General features: G+C 42.9%; 1 protein-coding gene and 1 long non-coding RNA gene across 2 annotated transcripts in view; one reads left to right on the top strand and one right to left on the bottom strand.

Moving 5' to 3' along the window:
- The window catches only part of sorcs3a (sortilin related VPS10 domain containing receptor 3a), a 246,077-nt gene that overhangs the window by 125,729 nt on the left and 98,638 nt on the right, over window positions 1–21,710 (bottom strand). Inside the window, exon 2 of the mRNA XM_086210510.1 lies at window positions 14,164–14,231. Coding sequence (XP_086066636.1) covers window positions 14,164–14,231 — 68 coding nt within the window. The remainder of the gene's footprint in view (window positions 1–14,163; window positions 14,232–21,710) is intronic.
- Window positions 2,463–9,080, top strand: LOC147256863 (uncharacterized). The gene is made up of 3 exons (XR_015117521.1): window positions 2,463–2,861; window positions 4,205–4,380; window positions 7,407–9,080. It is a non-coding gene; the product is annotated as an uncharacterized LOC147256863 (long non-coding RNA).

Genomic DNA, 21,710 nt, shown 5'->3' with positions numbered 1-21,710 from the left:
AAACTATTCAATTGGAGTCGTAAATCCATCCAGCCACCGTTTTCTTCCGCTTACCCGGTTAAGGGTCCCAGGGGTTTGGAGCCTATTCCAGGAGCCTTCGGGCGAGAGGCGGGGTTCACCCTGAATGGGATCTGATTAGCCTCGTCCCCTTTTGATGTTTTTGGACTGTGGGAGGGAGCCAGAGTACTGGAGAGTACCCAGGGTTAGGGCACAGGGAGAACATGCAGACTCCACGCAGAAAGACCCTGTGTCTGAGCTGGGGCTCGAACCCGGAACCTTCTTGCTGTGAGGCCATAGTGCTAACCACTGCACCACTGTGCTGCCCTGAGTTGCAAATCAAACTTCTGAGTTTCATGTGCCATTGTGTATTATCCCCTCCTGTTCCGTCAGCGTAGGAGTTGTTTGCCTGGAATGAACAGCTCACAAATATTTAGCAGAACATGAATTGTTGACTCAGGGAAAGACAAGAGTGATAAAAGCCATGCAGGAGTGTCAGAAGTCTGCACTCCCTTCACCAGTGTGTATCCCGTTGCAGGAGCACTGAGGTAAACACACATTTTGTTGCCGTTTCCAAAGAGAAGGGGAAGAAAGTGCTCTCCTGGAAGGTGAGTGGGTGCTATCCTTCACGACTCTGCAGTGCCTTTATCTGCTGCCTTTCTTCCCTCTGATAAGCAACTCCAGAGCCAATCATGTGGAGCTTAAAACTCTGACATGTTAAAGTAAAGTTTGGGTAAGGAGAAGGAAGAGAAATGAATAATAAACTTTTCCCTGTGCTTGAGTAAACTTTCTCTCGATGTGCTTGTAGCCGTGTGCTGTTCACACATTCATTCTGCACTCCTGGCAGCCTCTTTCTCACTGTTGGCAGCGATCCGTCCATAATCTCCACAGATCGGAGCCCCCAGCCCTGGCGCTGGCTGGAAAACCTGCCGTTGTGCAAGCAGCAGGCAGCTGGTGTGGACAAAAACTAAGCATGTACCTCGGAAGAGCACCCATGCCACCATCTACATCAGCAGCCACCGGCGTCCAGCAGCACACTGCGGGTCACTGATGTCAGAATGTAACCGGCATAGAAATATATGTGTCATTTCAGATAAGCAGTGGAGGCAAAGCTCTCAGGCTGCTGTCCAAAAACATGCTAAATTATATCCACACACGTGTGCTTGGACTCGAACAGAGAGATAGACGTATTATTTTAGGACTGCAAAATAAAACCAGTGACGTTAATGGATTCTGAATACAACAAATATTAAACAAGCTTCTATTAATTATGAGGCTGTCATCACTGCTGAGGAGACCTCAAAGAGAGATGGCCTTGAATGGAATTCTATGTTTTTTTTTTCATGATAAATGCCACCATTCCCAGTTATGACAGATTGTTAATCAGAAAGCGCTTCAGGATATGAGGAAGCAGACCAAGAGTACGTAGTGTAATTAAAAAGGTACCAATTTAAATATAACATGAAAGGATTGAAAACACTGACCTCTGTGTTAACAGCAAAGGTCATTTCTTATTAACTTAGACAGAAAGCACAAAGAAGAAATGAAGAGGTCTCTTTGATCCATATGGAATTAGAGCAGCATAGTATAATGTTACTTTAAGGAAAAATGGCATGTATGAAAAGAAGTGCCATGCTCAAAACGTTCTTTTAAAAAGGTATATTTTGCATTTCAAGTGCTCAAAAATCGGTGTCTTCAGCTCATGAAGGTGTTTTTCTCTCCCTTTTTTTTCTGACTCCAGAATGCATAAAAAGCACAACATGTATTAAGATTGAAGCTAATTAAAAACTAATGACACCCCATGGCAACCAACTACAAACAACAGGAAAACTGTCCAAAAATTTCAGTTTAGAAACTCTCAAGCACATCATCCTGTATAATCCATGTTTTCTTTATCCAGCACAGTAATCCACTCTTTCTCTCACTACACAACTCACTGAATGTGACAGCTGGTCCTGCTTGTCGCTACCATGAATGAGCAACAAACCACAAGGGTTATAGTGAGCTCATTTTTAGCTCGAATCAAAGTGATTGTGATTGACTGATTTTGCGGCTGGATAAAAAAGACATGGATTATACAGGAGGATGAGCTGGAGAGTTTCTAAAGGGACATCTTTGGACAGTTTTCTGTTGTTAGCTTCGAGCTAAATATACGTTGCTGGCTCATTCTGCATTACGTAGTCATGGCGGTGAAAAAACATACTCTTTATGATAGTACAATATTTGGGTTGTGTAGCGCTTTAATAATCAATTTTTGATGAATAGAAAAGTACTTCTGATCAGTTTGTAATGGACATAAACTGCATCCTAAAATGAAAGGCACCATGTAGCTGCTGTAAAGAGCTGTATTATATTGTTCTTAGTCAGTTAAAGCATAGCATATCTAAGGTATATATTTTGCTTTTACTGTCCATATTTATATTTTCAAGTTAACTGTTACATTTATATGTCAGTTGTCCCTTCATTATTTAATTTTTTTATTTTTTTATATAAGTCACTTATTTTTGATGATGGCAGTTTCAGTCCCCCATACCGAGTGAGAGATCAGAAGTGAGAGAGGGAACAGAGAAGGGCTGAGCAAATCCTGTGGAGCGGGAGAAGAGGAAGAACCAGATGAGATGGGGGAGAGGAAACATCAGATAAATGAGATGAGGAGCCAGGAGGAGGGGAAATTGGTGAGAGGATGATGGAAAAGGAAGTTTAGCTTTGAGGAGTGAGGAAGCCAGAAGAAGGATGACAGAGAAAGTGAGGAGAAGAGGGAAGCAGAAGAGAAAATGAGCTGTAGAAGGAGAAGGCCGGTGAAGAAGGGCGGCAGTCGATGTGTTGTGAAGAAGGAAGGAGGACAGTAGAGCAGCAGATGAAATGTAAGATGTATTTAATCTTTGCTGCATCCTCAATTTATGATCAGAAACTTTTTTCTGTATTTTGTTTTCCTCGCTCAGTTGAGAACATGTCCAGGAGTGTGTTGTCAATGAGTCGGCCTCAAGCCGACAGAGATTCCAAGAGGAAGACAAGGTCATGTGAGGGGTTCTATCAGGATTCTCAGAGCACACGCAGCTTCCACACATGGGGAAAGAAACCTCTGCATACTTTTGAGCTAAACCATGAATGTTAATGTCCTCTGACTCCACCCTAATATGAATGGTCATTAATTAATTAATGTTGGACTAATAACTACATCAACCAAACTTTAATCTCTACCGTGAACGAGTGCTGAAGGGTTATTGTTACTCTGTATTTGCACAAATCCAAGTGTTTGTGCAGCCCAGCAACACATCTGTGCGCGTCCCCCCAATGACTTGTGATAAGGTAAAAGGGTGTTCATTCCTTCTCTTATCTCGGTACATTTGTTTTGCACGACTGCACATTGTGTATCATGAGTGAGCACAAAACTACCACTAGCATGTAGTACTTTCAAGTACTAGAGTTTAGCAGTAGAAGACAAACCATGAATGCATTTCTTGTCATCCATGTTGGTCAAAATCTGATTGATCACGATTAATCAGAGGATAAGGATTTCGTTTTATTTTCGGGTGGGAGATGAAACAAGTAAATACTGGAATGAGCAAATATATGAGGATCAGAAAGGATTCTATTGCTACTGCTATGCATCTCCGCTGCCCCAAAAATGTAGCTGTATAATCTTCTATTCTACCTTTCACAAGCTTTTCAACATGATAGCACCCTACTAAGTTTTAAGGCAGACGTCGACTCATACACGGCAAAATCAAAAGTCTCATTTGCATATTGATCGTGGAAATATGGGACACTTTCACTGTTAGATCTCTCATCAGCAAGTTGATGAATTTGATTGTCTGCTGTTTGTCACTGCACATAATCGAAGAACTAAACTGTTAAACTGATAACTGAGGCCGAGTTTCACGAAATCATCCTTTGTTCGATGATGAGGTGATATCCGGCTTGTTTTCCTTGATATTCTATCACATATTTTCATTTCAATAGAGCCCACAGTGGCTGTATCAATCATGTTCTCTTCGGAGTACTTTTTTCAGAAGTACTTACAAAAAGTTCTGGTGGGATTTTGAGGGAAATACCAAGTCCAATTGCAAAAGGTCACAGATATCAGGTGGGTCTCTCCGTCAGAGCCGGTGGTTATTAAAGGCGCTGACCTGTGAAATATCAAATAGCCTGTGAGCATGCTCAGCAAAATGATGCAATTTGAGCGGATGTCACTCTTAACCCCCAGGTGACCCCATCCAGCCACTGGGGGAGAGTCAGAGTGTGCAGCTGGGGTGTGATGACAACCCACAGCCTGATAGTCCCAGGCAGGAGAGGGATTCCCCCAACATGACCTCAACTCTGATGGTCCCGGCGGTGTGGGTCTGCACACTTTTTACATTTTGAATTTGTTTTCCTTTTGTGGTGAGTAAAAGGGGGATTTCTCTGACCTGCGTCACACTTTTAAACCGATTTTCAAAATGTGCTTTCTAGAGGTGAGTTGGAAGCTAAAGAAATAGCATTACTCCAAATGATGCTACTGCTAGCTACTGCTACAAGCTAACACATTTTTAAATGTTTCTCACTTGGTGAACTCTCATTAGCTGGATGCCATGGCGCGGCAGGTCATTTGAAATGACAAGATTTCAGATTTGAAATTGGGAGCCTCCGATCCACTCAGTTGCATTAAGGTCCATCCATCCATTTTCTATTCCGCTTATCCGTTAAGGGTTGCGGGGTGGTGCTGGAGCCTATCCCAGTTGACATCAGGTGAGAGGCGGGGTTCACCCTGGACAGGTCACCAGTCTATCACAGGGCCATCAGGAGCAGTTAGGGATTCAGTATCTTGCTCAAGGATACTTGGACATGGTCACTGGGGGAAGTGGGGGAAGAGAGAATCGAACCAGCAACCCTTCAGTTGCTAGACAGCCGGACGTGCTACCTCAGAGCCATGCTGCTGCATTAAGTTCATGTCTATAAACCCTTCTATCTTAAAGAGACAAGAACAGAATCTGTTGATTACAGAACTGAAGGGTACATGTTTGTCTTTCCAAAGCTTGCCACAAGCATTTGTGCTTTTTCAATACATTTGTAGGCTGGAGTGCCCCCCCCCCCCCCCGTCCAAAACGACACACAAGAGAAAATAAGGGATAAAAACTCATGCTGTGAAGGGTATTTTTTTTTCATTTGAAACAGTTAGTTGCATTAATATTTGAAGGTCCAGAGGGCATGGTAACATCAATTGATTTAATTAAAGCTCCGCCCCCAGAAAATTTTAGTGGTTGACCTGTGAATTTGAACCGAACATTTCTTTATTGAGGGCGGCACAGTGGTGCAGTGGTCTGCACTGTCGCCTTACAGCAAGAAAGTTCCGGGTTCAAGTCGCGCCTCAGGCACGGGGTCTTTCTGTGTGAGTCTCCATGTTCTCCCTGTTCCTGGGTGGGTTCTCTCTGGTACTCCAGCTTCCTCCCACAGTACAAAGACATCAAGAGGGGACGAGGCTGATTGATACTCTAAATTGACTGTAGGTGTGGCTGGGAGAGCCAATGGTTGTCTGTCTCTATGTGTTGGCCCTGCCATGGACTGGTGACCTGTCCAGGGTGAACCCCGCCTCTCGCCCAAAAGCTGCTGGGATAGGCTCCACCCAATGGATGGATGGATGGATGGATTTCATTATTAAATGAGGAAATGCATGGCTACATGGTAGTGGGATTTTACTGGAAATGTAATAATCGATAAACGATACTGCACTGGTTTACTGAATAAAAATATTGAACCGTCCCCTCCGTCTCTCATCCCTGAGGAATTTAGTATGATCATCCGTGTAAAGGAAAATGTATGTCTTGAGTTTTCTTTCAATATTTTCTTGTCAGATGTTCTGCAGTAGCCAGCTGTGCTCACAGAACCCTGAGTTACGCTGTTTAACCGTCTCCGTCTCTGGAGCTCTTTCTCTGGTGAGCGTGAGACAGTCCCAGTGATGGACAGTTATATGCACCAGTCCTCTAAAACACTGGTTCCCATATTTCCCATAACACCGTGCAGCACATTATGAAACCATCCCTGGCTGATTAATGCGCTCATCTTGTAAACTCCCTCCCTCAACATTGGCTGCTGTTATAGACCTGAAAATAAAACTTTGAAGACATCACAAGGTAATTTTCTGTTTAAAACCTCTCCAGAGTCAAAGAGAAAGGTCACTGAAGCTGACTCATACTCTCATGACCTGTAAGACAAGTTAAACAACACTTTAGTCCTCTTTTTTAACCCCTTCTTCAATCACTTTGTGTTCCAGTCCTGAAGCAACTCGTAACGCACAGACAATCTCCCACCAGTTGCCTCATACGTCATGTCACCTTCTTTAGTGTCATTTTTACTGACACTAATTCCAGGCAGTTATACTTATAATGAACATTTCTCCATAGCAAACATCATTACAAGTGTAATTAGGATGTTAATAGCGGACAAAGAGGAGTGAAGAGAATGCTCTTTTTTTTTTATCAGATCAGCAGTAATTTGCTGAAGGCGAGAGAAAGACCAATTAAATCAAAATAATGAGACTCAAACGCCTGATCATTTGGTGTGAGAATATTCCTTAATGAAGTAGGACAAACTGACTGAGACAGGAGCGGTGTTCCCTGGAGGATATAAAAAAAAAGAAAAAAGAAAAACAAATAAATGACTGAAGTCCTATGGGAGAAAGTTTCACGGATAAAGTGAACTATCTCAGACCTTGAAGATAATTTAACGAAGAGTTTTAGCTCCACAGAGAGGCATTTTAGTGTAAAACGTCTGACAGAGCTGTTCAAATCAGCTGTGGATCTATTCAGAATGCTCCAGGATGACAATCCTGTGTGTAAGTGAGTGACACTGACAGATTTTATGGAGCATGTGAACTAGTTGTCCGGTAGACGACCCCAGTGCACCGCTCCGTCTTCATTAAATATAAATCTCACTCCATCTATATTTAACGTCGTCTTTGTAGTGTGAATGTGTACAGAAGTGCTGTGCCATGCTTGCGCTGCGAACCTGAACAGATAACAGCTCGCTGCTGCTCTTCACATCATCGGCTGAACACTTTTATTCCACTATTATTCTGAAAAGTACATTTTTTCAAATGCCATGAGGGTCATAATAAAAGCACAAATTATCCTGGTTGTTTTTTTTTTTGTTTTTGTTTTTGTTTTCTTCAGAATTCAGCCTTTTTTTTAAGTTGCATTATCAGCTATCATGAAGTAGATGTGTGGGTGATGTCTGTTATTCTCTTTTAACGTAACTTTAATTTTTAGCATGTTTTTAATGTTCTTCAATTTTGCACTCTAAGGTGCAAGTTTTTCCTGAAAGGTGCTCTACAGCTAAAGTTCTCGAATTATTATCATCACTCAGGTCGGCCTGCATCTTTGTGTGTGATCTCAAAACTACCTTTTTAAGACCTTTGACTGGTGTGTTTTCAGGTGGTTTCAACCAAAAAGCCCCGAGGTTCTTTCCATCCGTCTTCCACAGTTTATCAGGTGAGTAGCAGCTCCAGCAGGGAAGCATGAACTTCCTTCGACCAGCTCTGACTGGGGGATCCCAAGGCGTTCCCTGGAACACCTCCCTCAGACAGAGGGCATCCAAGTGACAAACCACCTCCGCTGGCTCCTTTTGATGGAAAGTAGTAGCAGCTCTACTCTAGTCCCTCAATGACTACTGAGCCTCTCACCGTATCCTAAGGGAGATACCAGCCACCCTCCTAAGGAAGCCCATTCCGGCTGCTTGTATTCATGGTCTCGTTCTTGTGGTATGACCCATATTTCTTGTCCAAGGGTGAGAGCAGGAGCGAAGACGGGGATAGATCGAGAGCTTTGCCTTCTGGCTCAATTTGTTTTCCCTCACAATGATGCGGAAGAGTGAATGTAAAACTGCCCCCGCTGTTCTGATTCTCCTGCCGATCTCATGCACAATAGTTCTCTAACTGGAAAACTGGAGCCCAAGATACTTGAACCCCACATTTTTATTATCAATGTTCGATTTTGTACTTCTTTGCACTTCGGGGATTCTTTCACATGATCCATATTGTCCTCGCGGGTTCAGAATTCATGTTCGAACAACTTGTGACTCTCCACGGCAGTAGGAAGTTCACCAGGCACTGACCAGTGGGCCGAGTTTCTGCCTCATGATAAAAGTTTATTTTCTTTATAAGAAAGAATATTTGCTTCATAGTTGTTTGAACACACAATGACAAACACTGAATAGAATTGTGTTTGTGTCTCTTGTGAAAACGATTAACAGCAGCTCATCCCCAAAGCTTTTCAGCTCAGTAATTCAGCGAGATAACTGTGAGCAGAAAACAACTGCTGCGTAAGCTTGTTTTGCAAGTCCGGAATATGTCACATTTATAGGGTGAAAGGAGGGAAATACAATCTGACTTTGTAGTTGGCATTAATTTTCCTACATCTGAATACTTGCAAATGAGACAGCGCTTGTCATATTTGATACATTTTGCTCTATTCTCCACAGATTAGAGGGGCTGAGCAACTTTGAAGACGAATTGTTTCGCTGAGTTGATTTATTGTCAGAACATGAATAGTTTGCCTGCGTTTCATTCCCCTTCAGCAGACAGATATGAAGGCTTCTTTGAAAATTATGTACTTGGTGACTGATCAGCTTTCATTGTTTAAGGTCAGGATGTTCATTAAAATTGACAGACTGACTGGGCAATACTTGGAGGTGTTGCCACTGCCTTGACCTTTGTGAAAAGGCAGCGTTAGACTTGCCATTTGGGACGTCCTCCCATGAAATGATAAACATTCCTTTCAGCTGCTCCTCTTCAAACAGACCTGGGGAAAAAAACCACCGACCCAAGCTGGCATGACACAACCAGGTTTCACGCAAGTCTCACTGTTGAGGTGAAATAAATGGACGCCACTTTACCTGTCATCTTCAACTTCACACTTCCTCTCAGGTCCTTTTTTTAACATTGCTGTTCCTGTTTCAGATGGTCCTCACTGAGAGAGAATTTAATACCACTGGATATCACGAGATAACAAGGTCACGATTAACTCAATGAACTAATTGTAGTACTCCACAGGCAGGCTTTGAGAGAAATGTACAGCAAATTTGTGAGTCCATCCCTTTACCACACCACAGCCCCCCCTTAATCCATTACCCAGGACCCTTACATCACATATTTGAGTTTTAAACACTTACATCCTCACCTAATAAATTCTTAAAATGTAAGCTGTGAAGTGTAAACAGTTGTAAAATCCAAATGATCAGGTTTCACCTCCCTTTCACTTTATGGGACAAACGCACCCACCCACACATGCACGGGTGAGAGGGTCCACTCATCACTGCTTGAAAGTGTCTGGTGTTCTTCTGTTCCAACAGAAAAACAAAGGACTTCTGTCTGGATCTTTGGAAACATCACACTTGCAATAAAAACCTCACCAGTGTGCACGGGTAACACAATATGTCCAACAACAGTCAACTGAACCACCACATGTGAACAACATGAAAATACAAACTGATTTAGGGAAATACTTGGTATGACTGCTGACACTATGAAAGTATTTCTCCTTTTCATGAACATTTCATTGTGATATTTCCAAGTTCAATTTTATCAACTTGTACTCTGTTCTGCTCTGTTCTCTCACTTGAGTTTTGCACTGGAAAAACTTGATCCTTGATTCTAGCTCAAACCTAAAGATTTTAGTGTTGCAGTGGTTTACAGTAAAAGTATTGCATTTACATTACACTCTACCTGTCACAGTGAAATTGATCTTTGAACACCAAAAAAACTTTAAAACTGAATTCCAGTTTGAGCCAAAAGGATGAAATTCCCAGAGGGTATTCCTTAGATACCGTGTTTAACCAGAAAGGAACTGACAAACACATGGAGAGATGCATGGATAAAATGCATGGAGAGACACATGGACAAATGCATCAAGAGACGTTTGGACAGACGAATGGACAGACATATGAAGAAACGCATGGACAGACATGGACAAATGCATGGAGAATCGCAAGGAGAGACACATGGAAAGATGCATGGACAAACGTGGAAAGATGCATCGACAGACACATGGACAAATGCATGAAGAGAAACATGGATGGACACATGGAGAGACGCATGGACGAATACATGGAGAGATGCATGGACAAACGTGCATGGATGGAAAGACCCTTGGACAGACACATGCAGAGATGTATGGAGAGATGCATGGAGAGACACATAGAGAGACGCATGGAGAGACGCATGGAGAGACACATGGAGAGACACATAGAGAGACGCATGGAGAGACACATGGACAGACACATGGAGAGTCCAGACAAGGCAGTGACAAGCACCTGAGAATGTGGGGAAAAAACACCTTCTACGGCGTGAAAACTGAAATGTCCCATGGTCTGTAAATGCATTCGGTCAATATGCCTGTTATGGCATATTTGATACAGAAAGACTCTTAACTGTTTAAGTTTTGTTATTTTTAGAAAATGAACAATGCTAATATTAGACGGTTTCATAAGTTTCATTTCAATGATGTGGAAGGCAACTTGAGACAAAAAAAGTCGACCTGACTCCAACTTGAAGTATCAGCATATTATTTTATAAGTGGGTGTGTGTGCCAGCTGTGCTGTGTCTCACCACATAATAGGGAGGGACTATTTATTCAAACTGGTCTCACAGTGCACAGCTTGGGATTTGCCTCAGAAGTCAAATTACACAATAGCTATCTACATGTCAGAAATGGCTAGCAATCACTTTGGCACCTCTTATCATTGTCAAGCTACCATTTCAAGCTGGGCAGACTGAGCAAACTTGTGAAGTCAAAGCGTTTTTGTGCTTTAAAAGACTGCCATCTTTAAAGCTCAGTCTCAAATGAAAAGAAGCAAACAGATGGAATATGGTTTTCTTTCTCGTTAGACAACTAGAACTTTTATGATTGAACCAGCAATTGCATAAACGAGTACAAAACTGCCTCACTGGGTTGCCAAGAAGTGAATACGTACTGAATCAAGAAAAATGGTATTGAATCACCTTCAGTGGTAAACAAGTCATTTGATCTCTATCTTTCTACATTTTTCAGGAGAAAAATGGATGCTGGACAGTTTGCCTATGTTTTACGCTACACGGAACTAAAGGACCATTGTTCCATGTGCAGGAGCTCCGTTTTAAATCTACGAGTAAAAGCTTTCAACATCATCAACATTGGAACACTGGATCAGTCTGCTGGAGTATAAACGTCCAAAATTCATATACGGAACAGGGCAGAAATGCTGATGCAACAGTGCCGATTCCAATGCGCCCACCCTGCTAACCACCCACTCATCTCTTCCTCTGGCTCAGGTGATTCTCTTCCATGCCCTTTAGTGGCAAATGTCATGCCTGCGTGTTCCTCCTGCTTCCTCTGCATACTGTCTATCAACCCACCTCCACCCCGACACACTGTGCCTGGCTTCATCACTTCTGGCGTCACTGCTGCCGACTCTGTTCTGGACCCTGTGGGTATTTTGGCTGAATATGAAGGGGCCACACTGCAAAATTCAACTTAATGGAATGGAAATTAATTTTTCTTTTTGACTAACTTTAGTAGTAAGCTCTGATGTGAACACAACGTTTTAACAGAAAATGGGAAACGGCCTCTGCCTCCCGCCAGCTGTGATGATTGTCATTGTTTTGTGGGACACATCCATCCCCTTCACCTGCACCTTTGCTCCACAAACATCTTTCTATACTAACTGCAGCTGATTCCCTGCTGTCCCTTTGATAACATGACCACGGCTGTTAGTTGGTGTCTGACATTCAAACATCGATGTAGGTCAGTGTTCCATTTGCATTTGTGACCTGCTGCTTGACATGCTAGGCCGTCAACAGTTGTTGAGCTGCTTGCTGGACGTGGAAGGAGAGCTGGGTGAGGTTCCTACCAACGGGAAGCTCATCAGTCAAGTCCGTTTTCATACATCGCACCAAATCATAACAAAAATAAATACATTTATTTTAAAGACTGCCTAGTCATGGTTGCTGCATGATAATGGGTCAATCAGTGTTTTGAGCTCATGTGTAGAGATTTGTTCTGAGAGGGTCAATTGACCTTTTGTTCAAAAAAACAGGTCTAATCTGATTCAAAAGGACACTCTCACATCAGTGGCATTATTCTACAAGTCACATAAGGGAATAACTGTGTGTTACACAATCCATCTGAATGTAAAAATGGGTGAGATGCAATTTTAACTCATGAATTATGTGTAACTTGTGTATCTTTTACAAGCACTCTTGTTGTTTCAGAGTGTGTGTGTGTGTGTGTGTGCATGTGTATGAGTGTTTCTTTTCAGAGGGGTGAGGAAGTGGATTACATCAGATAATATGGCGGAACAAGAGCATCCTGTTCCCTAAGTAGCCCTGTCTGACCGCGCATGACACCAGAACACTGCGCACAGCACCAGAGGAGTGGGCCAGCACATGAGGGCTACACCAGGACTGTGGAGGCATAGGAACGGACACGGATGGTTGAGGAGGCAGCACAGAGATGAAGACATTGCATCCTTTTTATGACTGTGTGTGTGTGTGTGGGGCAGCAGATTTGACTGAATTCATATGCTGTCAGAATACAAGGCTGATAATACAAACAAAAGATGACATGATGCTTTTTTCTAAGCTGGGTAATGTACAACTGTAGTGCTGGGAGTGCAGAACAAACCCATCCAAACTGGCCCCAAACACTGATGATGCAATGATATCACGTTAAAACATCACAACAATAATAGTAAATATTGCGTTTTCTTCCAAAAGATATGCATACTGTGCTAGGGCTAGCTGCTAGTTCCATTTCTGTCCGAGTGTGTTTAAGCTACTAGGGTTTTATCCAGCTTATCTTTTAGTCAGCTTGGACTTTTGCGTTTCAGTCCAGTAGTTTGACAGTTGGCCCACCTCCATCTTGAAACATCACTTCCATGCAACTCAAGATTTGTATTGTCACAGTGCTCTCCCTCTCCTTCTCTCTTTGTAGAGGAACGGTGTTAAATAAAAACCACGTGACTGTTCTCTGGTTACAACTCTCCACTGTGGAATCCACCATCAGGCCTCAGGACTCACTGGCTTACGTGGGTGAATTGAGTCAGGCTTCACCACTGGCTCAACAAGATCCCGCGAGCGAGGACAGGTAACGTGAACACAGATTGCCTTCTCAGCACTTTACCACTCAATGCTCACCATGTATACAACAGCAGTTATGCTGGTAAAATTGTGAGCTTCATCCAGATAAAAAGACTGAAGGAACACTGGCATTCTCTCCCAAAAGGTACTTTGAATGTACATAAACAGTAGTAGTAGTTGTCCAACCACAGTGGCAGTAATCCTCTCCCGCTCCCAGGAAGTGAATAAAGGGGGCAGCTATGCTGTCATAGGGACTTCTATGATCATATTGATAAAGCATTTATTGCTCAGTCTCTCCCTACAGGCAGAAATCAGTTGAAGCAGTGAAAAATGGTGTTTGTTCTTCACACGTTCAGTAGGATTTGTTTGTCTTTAGAATGTGGATATTAAGAATTTTTCTATCCAAAATTTAGATGAAAGTGAAGGAAGCAATTTTTTTTCTGTCACTAAGTAGCACACAAGATTTTATCAGGACATGATAACACCGAGTGACAACTGACCCTAAACCCAGTGTGCTCTTGATTGTCGGCATACATTATAAATACACTTTGTCTGTGTCGTGGATTTGATTTATTTTGAGTTGTTCGCTTGTGAGACACACACATTTTGTGATGAAATAAATGAGAACTTTGCAGAAAATGAAAGTTTGGTTTAAAACTGTTGTGGACTCAGTAGTTGATCCATATGCATGAACTATCTGTATAACTCAATTATCGTTATTTAAATGTAATTACCTCTACAATGCTTACCTGCGATAGTTTTCATTAAAAAAAAAACCTGACCAATAATTTAAACCAGTTACAAACAAGAATCTTCAATAACATTACTAGATGCTAGGTGTGTGTGTGTGTGTGTGTGTGTGTGCGTGCGTGCGTGTGTTATGATTGTGTTAGTACTGCAACAGTGCATTACTCGGACTTGCAAATGCATTCAATATTATAGATTTTTCTTTATTGGTGAAAACTGTATCATGGAGGAGTGCAGAAATGTCTGTAATACACAAAGATGAGAGGTGTATTTAATCAGTGTTACAATACACTCTCTACGACTGTGGTTCTAGCTGCTGTGAGAGTACTCACCTCCACAGAGTGCTCTCAGTGACGCTGCCAATATGGAAGTCGTACAGCTTGGTTAGTATCAGGATAACCTGTAAAGAGAGGGAATGCATCCATTAAAATCCTTTTACAAGACCGTTAAAGTAAACCGTAGTAAATAGTGAATTCATAGCAGAATCCAGAGGATATCTTAAGTATCGAATTGTTCTGTATAGTCCTGTAAGTCTGATGCAAGAAAAAAAAAAAAAAAAAGCCTCTTTGGGGGTTTGGGACAGTAAATCAATAGACGGGCAATACTGAAGCGGCTAGTGCTTGGACCTGCTTCCCCAAGCTAATAACGGAACGAATAAGATCATGATACAAAAAGAAATATATAGCTTTTCTCACATTTTATCTTCCTTGATGCATCTGTAATAAAAAAATGTGCATTTCCAAATGAAATGACAGAAAAAGCAGCAAAAGATTATTGTGTGAGTCATCCTTGTTAGAACATGTCACCTGCATCGCACACTCAGTTTCCTCCACTGTGCTGAGTGTTACGCTAGACAGCAGCGTGTGACAAACAAGCTACGGAGGTCTGTAACTCCACACACAGATTTTATTTGTAGTTTCAGACGTAGAGTCCTCATAACTGCAACTGACAGTGGCTCAATTGACATTACTCAGGGCATGTTATCAGGTTTCTGCAAGGCTTGATGTAAGGCGATCTGTTTAACCAGTGATATAGTGGATTCTATTCCTCTGGCCTTGGTGAAGATCTTTGTGCCTACGAGGGTCCTCCCAGTTCTGTAAGTGGTCTTTTTTATGTGTTCCTCACCAGGGTGACTGCACTCTCACCTGTGCTGCTCTCATATTCAATATAACCATAATATTTTAGGTACATTAATAATGGTTTGTTAATGGTGAAGTCAAAGCAGACATCCGTTCCCACTGATCCTGGATCTGGTCTACGTTCCTGCCAGGTAAGAGGAAGGTTCTGGTGGCCGCTGTTGCAGGATGTGCTTGCTGATGGAGACTTGTTGGGAGGAGGTTCATTGAAGGAGTGAGATGCTGGACCTGCTCTACTTGGAAAGTGTCATGAGAGAACATTTGTTGTGATTTGGCGCCGTACAAATACAACTGACTTGACTTGACTTCATGTAGCTATATATGACTGCTGAATAAGCATTACTGAACCGTAATTAACCACTTATTAAGGCTCTATTGTTCCTCTTAAATAGCACTTCACACCACCCCCACCCCTGCATCCCCAAAGTTTTCCATCCATCTTTGCTGTAACCTGTAAAATGAACATGACAGTTAAGTAAGCATTGACTAACACTTAAAGTCCCCTTATTGTAAGGCGTTACTTCAGTAACAAATTCAATATAAAAAAATGATTTTGATCCAAAACATAAAACACATAATGCCTAATTGCTTGAACTACGATAAAAAACTGATTGTAAGATTTAGGGAAACTCAGTTTGCTACTTAGATGAGCCGTTTGCCAGATTTCATAATGGGCACTCTATATCCAACATTGTGTATGTGACTTTGATGGAGTATCCTGCCAACCATCCTCCCAGAGGAAACCCCTCATCCAATAGATTCTGTCTTCTCAGTGTAGGGATCTGCTCTGGAGAGATAATCTGCAGGCAGGCCATTTTGATAAGCATTCCTCTCGTTCTCATGACAAACAACAAGCCTGCCATGTGGTCAGCCCTGATACATCACTCCAGAGTGAAGGATCACAACCAGTGGTGCAGCAACATGGGCAGGCACCCCACTGGTACCATCCCTGCTGTCCTGATCGTTGCTCCACCCCTCTGCTAGTCTGAGGACTACTGCATGCTACCTCCACCACTTGCAGAGTCACCGGTGTCTCATTTTCACCTGACAGCAAACAGTTTCATTGGGAGGAGATACTATAACACCCCAAACAATCAGAGGAGGCAGTAGTGCACCAGCCGGGACACATGCCCTCGTCTGGCCCCTTGTTTCTGTACGGAAGCCCGACCAAGCCAGAGGCAACACAGGGGGACGTGATTGGTTTTCTCACTCCCATTAGCACATTATAACATTAATATTGTGTCACTAGGTCAATTAGGTGCCCTGGCCCTTGTTCAAGTTCAGCACATTACTGTCTGAGTAGGTCAATTAATAAAATCAGTCACACTATGTAATCACTAACGTAATATACTATCCATCCATCCATCCATCTAATTTCTATGCCACTTATCTCCAAAGGGTTGCAGGGGGCTGGAGCCTATCCCAGCTGACATTGGGCGAGAGGGTGGTTCACCCTGGACAGGTTGCCAGTCACCCGCACAATGAGGGGTTCAGTATCTTGCTCAAGGATACTTCAACGTGGTCACCAGGGGAAGTGAGGATCGAACCAGCAACCCTTTGGCTGCTTGACAGCCATGCTACCTCTGAGCCACATCGCCCTCATAATATACTACACAGTTTCAAAAATTGTTGGAATTTTTGAAAACATTACAAGCTTCGCTGTTATCAGTGTCAATGTTCAATTTGAATGTCAGGATGTCTTCAGGTGAAGCAGGTAAATAGTGAGGAGGAGCCGCAAAACCTATCCAAAAATTCACAGTCTTGGTGCACATTAGTAATAAATTGTCATCATAAGCATGTAAAAGCATACACACGAATCGATCAAGACTTGCAGCTCTCTCTCTCGCTCTCTCTCTCTCTCTTATTGACTGTCCCTGACTTTTGCCCTCAACGCACACAAATTAGAATCAGGGTTGAAAGGCTATGTTAAATATCCTGTTAGAATAACGATTATATGACCTCCATTTCAGTGGCGCGGTCCACAATACAAGCGTCACACGTCCCTAACAACTCTCTCCCTCTCACATCAGCATTTAAAATTCATCCTGAAAAGGCAAACTAGCACTTAACCTCCAGTAATAAACGGGAAATAATCATATTGCCAAATTACTAATGTGTCTATTTTTTTTTTGTTTAGCGACTTCAATTTTCATATTTAAATAAAAAATATGTATATTTGAACTGTAACAATTATTTGTGTTGTTCCAATCCTTAGGGTGCCAAACTTGCTTGAGAGGCCGCTCTGGTCAGATCACCATTTTACACATAAATGTGTCTGATCTTCATTGCAGTTAAACATGTCTAAAATGACGGCACGGTGGTGCAGTGGTTAGCACTGTCGCCTCACAGCAAGAAGGTTCCGGGTTCGAGTCCCAGCTCGGGCACGGGATCTTTCTGTGTGGAGTCTCCATGTTCTCCCTGTGCCTGCGTGGGTTCTCTTCGGTCCTTCGTCTTCCTCCCACAGTCCAAAGACATGCAAATGGAACTAGGCTGATTGATTCTCTAAATTGACTGTAGGCGTGACTGTGAGTGTGAATGGTTGTCTGTCTCCATGTGTTGGCCCTGTGATGGACTGGCGACCTGTCCAGGGTGAACCCCGCATCTTGCCCAGAAGTCGCTGGGATAGGCTCCACCCCCCTGCGACCCTTAACAGGAATAAGTGGAGGAAAATGGATGGATGTCTAAAAGGAGCAAAACGAATGAAAACAAGCTGCAATTACATCTCATTTATCACACACTTGACCTGACGTGACTGAGGGGAAAGAACCTTTTACATAGATGCTATTTGCATCCATTAGACCACATATTGTTTGCTGTACTGTTTTCCTCGCTGGTCAAACTGACTGCTGTCCTTCCTCATTAGCATCTATATCTCTTGTTAGCATATCCCTCCAAGCTTATGCCCATTTAAAACAACCCGACAAGCCTGACTGGAGTCATCTAGCTGGGAGGGGGAGCAGGAGGTGTGGCCTTGACTCTTCTGGCTGGCATAAACACAAGAAGGAAGTGATTCTCCGACGTAACTGAAGTACTAGTGTCAAGTCATCTGAGGCCTGCAGACTCCCAGAACCTTTCCACCTCTAGCTGAGCTTCAGTATCCCCACAAGCCTGGACAAGCTAGCTGCTCGACAGGGATCCTTGAAGGGTTCTTGTGGGAAGATGAGCTGTGTGCTGAGCGAGATCCTCTTGCCAAGATTGAGCATACGGTTAAGACCAAGCAAGTTTGCAGCGCCTGGGCAATAAAAACAAAGAAAACTCATTCTTGCCAAAGCTGCTATCATGTTTGTGTGTGTGGTTGCATCTACTGGAGTTACAATTTTGTTAAGAGTGCACATATGCATGTCACTGTAGAAAGGAATGTATCTGAGAGTGCTCCTGTGGGCTTTTGGCTGTCAGATGGTCTCTGACACCTGGGATGGGACAGACTGAATTTCAAATTCACTCTGAATAACCAGGACACGCTGAAAAACAGAGGCTCTATGCCCATTAAATGAGGATCTTCGAATGTGTCTCCATAGCATCCTGCCAGCCAACATTAAAAGCATTTTTAAATGAACATTTAATGCATTAAGCCACAGGCTTGCATAAGAACTCCATGTGAATTTCAGAGAACAGCAGACAGGCAGATAACCTCTCAACTATGCGTGGTGTTAGTTCAACAAACAGCGGATATAATCAAAATAAAGCACCACACTAAATTACACTCAAATTCAAAAGTTTGACAGAACATTTTCACCTTCTGACTTGCAATTATTGGCTCAAAATGGCAGCCACATTACTCCAGCATTCGCCAGCCTTGTTGCCTAAGCAATTAACCAACTGTGGTGAAAATGTCTTGTGTCCTCCAAGTCAAAGTAGAAATCAACCTGAATGGCTGAAAATTCAGAGCCTGATTTGGCTGCCAGTCTCACAGCTGTGACTTTGAAGGGGCTTTGAATGATCATAGGAATGCAGGTCAGCCTGTGTACCTGGGGCGGGTGGGGGTGGAGCTGAAGGACACAAGTTTTAGTGAATAGCTGAGATGATGTCCACCTGACTACACAACATAACACTGACTGGACCGTCAGTGCTCGTTTTCGTTATGCCAAATGAGCTTCAAATGACCATGGTTCCACCTCATTTGTGAAAACTTCAGCAAAACATGACATACAGGGTGGAGCGTGGAGAGGGGGTAGCTTAGCTTTAGCTTTAGTGAGTTTGCTGGAGTTCACAAGAATACACCACCTGAGAGCGAAGGAGGAGGAGGAAGGACATGGTGGAGAGGAACGCACCAAGGAGTTCTTCCACGTGAGGTCAATGATAATCTGAGAGACGCTGCAGTGAAGTGGTCTGATTCTTTCTCAAGCACTGCCTATGCGTCTCTCACTTCCTCTCCCGTTTTGTTCCCATCCCTCTCTATCCTGCCTAGAGACCCTGGCTACATACAGCCTGGTTCTGCCTGACATGTCTGGCTGTTAAAAAGCAGTTTTTCAACACCACTGTCACAGAGGTGCTTGCTCAGGGGGAATTGTTGTGAACTGTCATTTCAAGAGTGTGGTTCTACACCTGCTCTGTATGTCATGAAATATCTTCCTTGTGATTTGGTGCCAGTTAAATAAAACTGACTTGATTTTTTTCTAGTGGGGGGAAGTAGGGAAATTCATGATTGAGAATATGGACTCATGATCTAAAAAAAAACAAAGTTTTTAAAAAAGTCAACCCCAGTCAACGATAAACTAGAACTGCTCAGTCAGATTTGACCCTGTAAATTGTTTGATTGATTGCCGCAATTGTGCCCTTTCAATCCTGCCCTGAGGGAGTACAAACATGCAAATTGGTGCGCAATCACATGGTGATGTATTCCAGCACAAAGTGGAATTTCTAGCAACATACCTCAGGTAAAAATGCCCCAGTTTAAAGGTTGGCCGGAGAGCAGGTTGAAGGCTAGCAGGCAGGAGTGTGTGTTACAGGCTAGCAGGCTGGAGTACAGGTTGAAGGCTAGCAGGCTGGACTGCAGGTTTCAGGTATCAGTGTGGTATATGTGTCAGGTTAACAGGCTGGGGTACAGGTTAAAAGCTAGCAAATTGTGCAGGTTGAAGGCTAGCAGGCAGAGTGTGTTACAAGCTAGCAGACTGGGATGCATGTTGAAGGCCAGCAGGCTGAAGTGTGCGTTACAGGCTAGTAAGCTGGGTTGAAGGTTGAAGGCTAGCAGACTGAACTGTGTGTCACAAACTAACATGCTGGAGTGTGAAGGTTGGAGGCCAATTGGCTGGTGTGTGTTACAAGCTAGCAGGCTGGAGTGTGTTACAAGCTAGCAGATCTGGGGTGCAGGTTGAAGGCTAGCAGGCTAAGAGCTGTCCTGTTGGTTGCTCTCCAATCAAACTGTCTGAGATACACAATGCTAAGCCAGGACAGTACTGCTGTTGTGAGGTGGGAGGTCCTCAATGGCATGATTCATTGGTCCTGCAGTCAGAACACACATAGACCACTAGATATTATGAATGTTGACTGCTGAGGCTTATTAAAAATGGGAGCAAAGCTCACGTCATACAGTCAATGTCTACTGCAGCCGTTGAGTTGAGAAGGAGCACACGCAGACACAAAGGGGAAACAAAGAGTCTTCCAGAGGGTTTAAGCCAAAAGTGACGAGAGCCCTTTGAGAGCAAAATAAAAGTGGAGGTTATGAGAGGGGAATTGTTAGCTACCAGATTATGAGGAGCACCTTATTTGATAAATACAACATAGGCCAAGTGTGGCTTTAATCCTTACAACTGTACAGCCCAGGCGGGAGACTGGAGCTGTCAACAACAGCGTCCACTGCTGCAAGCGCTGATAAAACAACAGGTGTATCCATGAGATCCTCTGTATTGTTGTGTCTCCATTTCAAATCATTTGTCTCCATCTAGATTCACACATTTAGCGTGTTTATCCATTTACCATTAAGTCAATTGCTTAATTTTCCTTCTCGCCCTTTTCAAATTGTGTGAAAGGATTCATTTTCATGCTTCGCTTTGATGTCAGCTGATTGCTGCCAGTTGACATTGTGTCTCATAAACAGCTCTTGTCAATTGACAGCAAGTAATTGCTCAGCTGTTGACATGCTACTGAGAGGTGGAGAAGCCTAATCACTTACAGATAATGATCAGTTCCAGCTGCCATTTTGGAGTCGACTACCCCCGATGCTTGTTTGCAGACTACTAAAAGCTTGTTTTGAGTCCTGGGTGACTGTCAATGAGACAGTACCCTGGTATTTTGCAATCAAAGGCACAGAAAGCTCTTTTGTTGTGAACTGAAAGAAAAAAGTGAACGTCTTTGAAACAATGAAGCTTCGTCTGAGAAGATCTTTGTGCTCCGGAGGTACATTCATGTGTGAGGTTTTGTTTTACTCTGATTGATTTAATCCCACAAGAACTTTTTAAGAGTAAAATGAATTTTGCAAGTGGAATAATTGACCCATTTGTGTAAATGCTGCACAGAGATGAGGGTTGTTTTGTGCATCTTTTAAACCTGATGCAAGCAGTTTTCCATGTGGTTCATTTCACATATGTGAGGGCTTTGTGTTGCTTTGTGAGAGCTAATTGAAAAGTTTGACTTGAATGATTAGTAAATGAAACTTACTGACATGTCTTTTTTTAAATTGATTCAATTCATAAATGGCTGTGCTGTTGCAGGGAGACTGCTTTACTGTCCTTAGGCCTGGCTTCACACCACAGTAGATGCTGTGGCAGTTCTCGCTATGTAGCCCAATTATGTGATGTCTTGTA

Source organism: Aulostomus chinensis, chromosome 8, assembly GCF_037954235.1.
Source record: "Aulostomus chinensis isolate RoL2024-O1b breed Wild chromosome 8, RoL_Achi_v1.0, whole genome shotgun sequence".
In the NCBI taxonomy this organism is placed as follows: domain Eukaryota; kingdom Metazoa; phylum Chordata; class Actinopteri; order Syngnathiformes; family Aulostomidae; genus Aulostomus; species Aulostomus chinensis.
Note: the sequence above shows the minus strand (reverse complement) of the source record. Positions and strands in the feature narration are given on the sequence as shown.